Genomic DNA, 4,707 nt, shown 5'->3' on the forward strand with positions numbered 1-4,707 from the left:
TCATGCATTAAAATTAAAGTAAGTAGCCTGTTTTGAAAATGTAAGGAGTAGAAAGTACAGATATTTGTGTTAAATTGTAGGGAGTAAAATTAAAAAGTTGTCAGAAAAATACTCAGTAAAGTACAGATTCATTATACTTCATTATAAAGTAACTTTGAAGTCATGAAAATCGACTATTTTCTTAGCACCCCCACATATTGGTCTAGCCTCCCCCGAGCCCCCCCTTAGAAAAAATCCTGGAGCCGTGCCTGGTACAGATCCAACACCCCTTTCCACCATGCTTTCATCCAAGTGTTCCATGCTGCACTCAAACTGTTTTTCTAATGTCATGCACAGTTCAATATGGATATGCTGAATTTCTTGTTTGCACACACTTCAATACATTGGTGATGCACCGTAAGGTGGCTATATAGCCAGTGATGTAGTGCTAAATTAAAAGGTTAAGTATGACCTCCAGTTTGGAGCATAAGGGAAACAACTACCAATAGACCCCCCCCCCCCCCCCCCCCCCCCAAGAGGCGTCGTCCTCATAACTTACACAGCAGTGGGCTTGTGCTTTATGAGATCGTCTTTAAGCGAAAAGTGACGTTTCGGGCAAAGCCCAGAGGAAGGGCTTTGCCCGAAACGTCACTTTTTTGTGGTCAAATAAATATTTGGGAGCAGCTGCCAGTGTGCGGACTCTATTTTTATTACTTATTTGCACTTCGGTCCTGCACCTGGTTTTAACCCCTCACTGGATGTGCGTGCCTTTTTTGTACTTTTTATATAAAGAGGAGCCCTTCTCAATGACCTGTCTTTATTAAGAGTGATATTGTACAGTACATGTTTCTAGACTCCTCTTGGTGTCTTGAAGTTCATTCCAATAGTTGGCTGAGTGACTTGAAGGTTGGAAAGGCCACCAAAGTCCTAGGAGACGGGGGGAAAATGAGGATTTACTTTACTAACTAATTTACCACGTAAAGAAAGAGAACATGATGCCTCCTCATGCATGGTTCAGGTACAGATGAAGAGCAGGTGGTTGCTATAGTCAGATGTATGCATGTAATTTAAATATTTTGATTCTAGCCATTGGTAACTGGCCAGGGACTACAGTTGAAAACTAGCCATCCTAGGCTAACTCTAAAGTAATATAAATGAATGTGTACATGTCAAATATACCAATAAATACATAATCTACACTGGTCATTTCTGCCTTCAGTGACTACAGTACAGGCAGCCTACGACCAGCCCATAATCTGAAAGTTGGTGATGGCTGTTAAAATCCATTCTGCATCAGTTGGTTTGAATTAAATCCTTGTACTGTATACATAAAACATGTTATGACTCACAATTTAACTACATGATAATCACATACATAGATTGTTGACAATTCAGCTTGAGATGAAACAAACATCCATGCAAAAACACTTTGAAATCTAATAGAGAAAATAAATGTGGGCTTTGTGCATAAGAGCACATTGAGGTTAATGTGATGAATTCTTGACATGCCTGGTATTCTATTGAACAGGTTATTCAGAGGGAGGGACCAGGGCAAAACCTTCATTAAGTGTTGGGGCCAAGTGTGCAACTCAAGTCTGCAACTCACCAGCATCTTCAGCATCTCCTTGGTGTCTGGGTCCACCTCGATGAGCTCCTGGTCGAGAGCAGAGACCTGGCAGCACGAGATACAAGACAAGGATTCAGCTTTGTGAACAATACTCCCTGTACTCCCTCTTCTTTAATTCCCACCATCGTCATCTTGTTCAGACGTGATTTCAGCTAACATTTGACAGCAACAGCAAGGGAGTAGCAGCTTCCTCTCTGTCTTGCTGCAGAAGCAAAAGGTATTTTTAAACCCCATGCATGAATTTGATGTTGGGTTTATAGGTTTGCCCAACCTTTCTATGCAGTCCTTCGAAAGAATGGTTTCAAAGTTCTGCCTTAAAGCTAGGATTCAACAGATATGGGTTTTTGAAGGCCATTATCGATACCAATATTTAGATTGAAGCTGCAGAGAGCAGATTTTTCCCCCATTTGATATTCAATATCTTTAATAAATGTGATTATTTTCAAAAATACAAGTATGGGGTATTCTGTTTACATTCCATTAATTTAATTTACTACAATTTAATGAGAGATATTTCAGTCTAATCCTTATAAAAAATGCAAGAAGTGGGCATCGGGGTAGTGCAGCGCGGACTTGATCCAAAATAAATGCCAGAAGCCTATGAGCCTCCAAAGCACCGCAACAGATCTGCTGCCTCGTCAAACAGAGACGAGAGTAATGGATTAGCAAGGCAGACATGAGGAGATCCACACACCTCTGGGACGTAGTTGTCCCTCCTCTCCCTCTCCTCCTCCTGCAGCTTGATGGAGATGCCTCTGACAGGGCCACGCTGGATACGCTTCATCAGGTGGGTCACGTACCTGAGGGACACACCTGCTTCATTAGGAAAAGGTCAACCGCAGAAGAAGACAATCTACGATGCGGCAAAAAAGCCAAGAACGCTTGGGTTACCGTGTGACTGTTCTCAACTTCACCACATGCAGATGATTTCAAAACACTCGCAGGACACAAAACGCCTCTTGGTCACTCTCAAGCTCTTGACTTGGACAAAGGCCTGAGAGAGCGTTTTTATGATGACCATGTTTAAAAAGGAAAAAGAGTCCAGTGTAAAAGCCTTTTTAAAAACAGCTCTTGGTGATGTACTTTGCATTTTTGGGTCATCTATGTCTATGTGGTGTATTTATTTATAAATCTTGTGAATAACTGGCTAATTCGACACCAGTAAAATCCCAACTCCTTAGTGGAAAACACCCCCGCCTCCCCCCTCCTTTCTCACTCGAGCCGCGGAAGTGATACTGAAAGCTGTAGTTCCCTGAATGGCCACTTGAGGCTGGCTCCAAAAGGGAAGCTGTTCTCCCATCTTTACAATAGAAATAAGGATGTTTACAGATTGGTTCAAAACACGGTTTTGGTCTATATAGCTAATTTCACCTTTCATAACTGTATGGGGAGTGCATTTTTATATAACTCACCCCTTAAAGATTTTACCTTATTGAATCGAATGGTAATGTTGGGCGTGATTTCAAATAATATTCGTTCAAATGTTTCATCATACCTCATTTTGTCAGTCTCTAAAATAAAATGTGCTTGTTTTCCTTAATTTGGATGTCAGAATTCTGTCTTGTGATTGTGATATCCCAAAATCACCACATTATGATGATATGATTCCAAAATCACCATATTATGTTGATATGATTCCACTGAAAGATGATAAAAAATAATATTGTATTATTGCCCAGCAGCCAGATGTCAAATCAAAGAGATAATAGGCACCAGGAGCCAGTGCCTGCCTCTGCAGGTTTAGTTGATCTGAAACAGCTGGAAGAGCGTTTATTTACCCTGCAACTTTGTTGCGCAGCGGCTTGCTGGGGATGATGGCGATCTCCTCGCAGACCCTCTTGTTGGTGTGGAAGTCATTCCCCAGACGGGTGTAGTACTTCTCGATGATGACCCGGGCGGCCTTCTTTACTGTCTTGGTCCTGACGCGTCCCTGAGGAGAAAGCGTGAGCACAGACACACACACACAGTCGATTAATCGAATGACAGAAATTTTAATCGATAACCGCTTCACAATACTGCAAATTGCTCTGTTTCATGCCATTATAAAAACTTTTTTTTTTACTGCTTTGTTAGAGTAAGCAATTAAGCAATTTTTAGAATCAGTTTGGGCTCTGGTAACTTGTGATGGGCATTTGTCATAAATGTGTTACATTTAATAGACTACAGACTACTGATTGATACTAAAAGTAATTGTTAGTTGCAGGCAGCTAGGGCTGGATAATTCAATATGATCAATTAATCAATCGATCATCTTTCAGAATCATATCATGAGGATATGAAGATTTTAATATTGTGACACATTTCTGCTGTCTAAATTGATGGCGACAGGCAACTTTGACTTAAAATCTGATATGAACAATATCAACGAGATGAACATGAATTTGATTGTATATGATTTGCATATATGAACCACATCGTGCTCTATATATTGATATCGAGAAAAATCCTTATGATCATGACATTGATTTCATAATGTAACTTAGGAGGGCTAATTGAGTTTAAATGTGTTCCAATTGTCAGTATACACGTGACGTCACACACCCACTTTTGAGTAGGCTACAACAACTTCATTCAAATCACCTGCTGCTGCCCTGTCAACATGAAATCTCAGTGCTGGAAAGTTAACTCACTCATGAACGACTTGTGTAGCTAGTAGTTTAGCCCGTAAACGGCGACAGTGACATTAGCGTTACATTTGATGTTAGCAAGACAGTAGGTTAATGCAAAGTGATCCGACTGAATGATTGTAAACGCTTTTCTCGTAACACTACACTGACAGGTCCGTCCAGCTACAACACACTACAGCTCGAGAGGCTGCGGCTGGCTCGTCTGTTTACAGAGCCGTATGGGGACATTTGCTATCTATTTTCACATTTGGCTCATCTGCAGCGCAGTGAAAAGCCGCATTTCCTAAAGTGTGCGTAGTTTGTATTCAGACTGATGCTTGTTGGCGTTTGATGGGCCGACAAACAGTGAAGATTGAACCGGATTGTGAAGCGATGTGTCGCCTCTGATACCCACCATGTTGACTCGGACCGGCTGAAAAGAGAGCGCCGGATGTTGTTACCGGACGTTCATAGCACAGACAGTCGGCGCATGCG

At 41.4% G+C, this 4,707-nt stretch overlaps 1 protein-coding gene across 1 annotated transcript; it reads right to left on the reverse strand.

Moving 5' to 3' along the window:
- Nucleotides 1–763: 763 nt before the first annotated feature.
- LOC310790959 (small ribosomal subunit protein eS17-like) lies at nucleotides 764–4,707 on the reverse strand. Its single transcript, XM_083652674.1, has 5 exons — nucleotides 4,628–4,707; nucleotides 3,385–3,536; nucleotides 2,301–2,406; nucleotides 1,586–1,651; nucleotides 764–906 (listed from the first exon to the last, which is right to left on the reverse strand). The coding sequence occupies exons 1-5, from the start codon at nucleotides 4,628–4,630 to the stop codon at nucleotides 829–831; spliced, it is 405 nt and encodes a 134-aa protein (XP_083508800.1). The 5' UTR covers nucleotides 4,631–4,707; the 3' UTR covers nucleotides 764–828.

The sequence above is a fragment of the Poromitra crassiceps genome (genome assembly GCF_964638095.1).
Source record: "Poromitra crassiceps genome assembly, chromosome: 16".
Lineage (NCBI taxonomy): Eukaryota > Metazoa > Chordata > Actinopteri > Beryciformes > Melamphaidae > Poromitra > Poromitra crassiceps.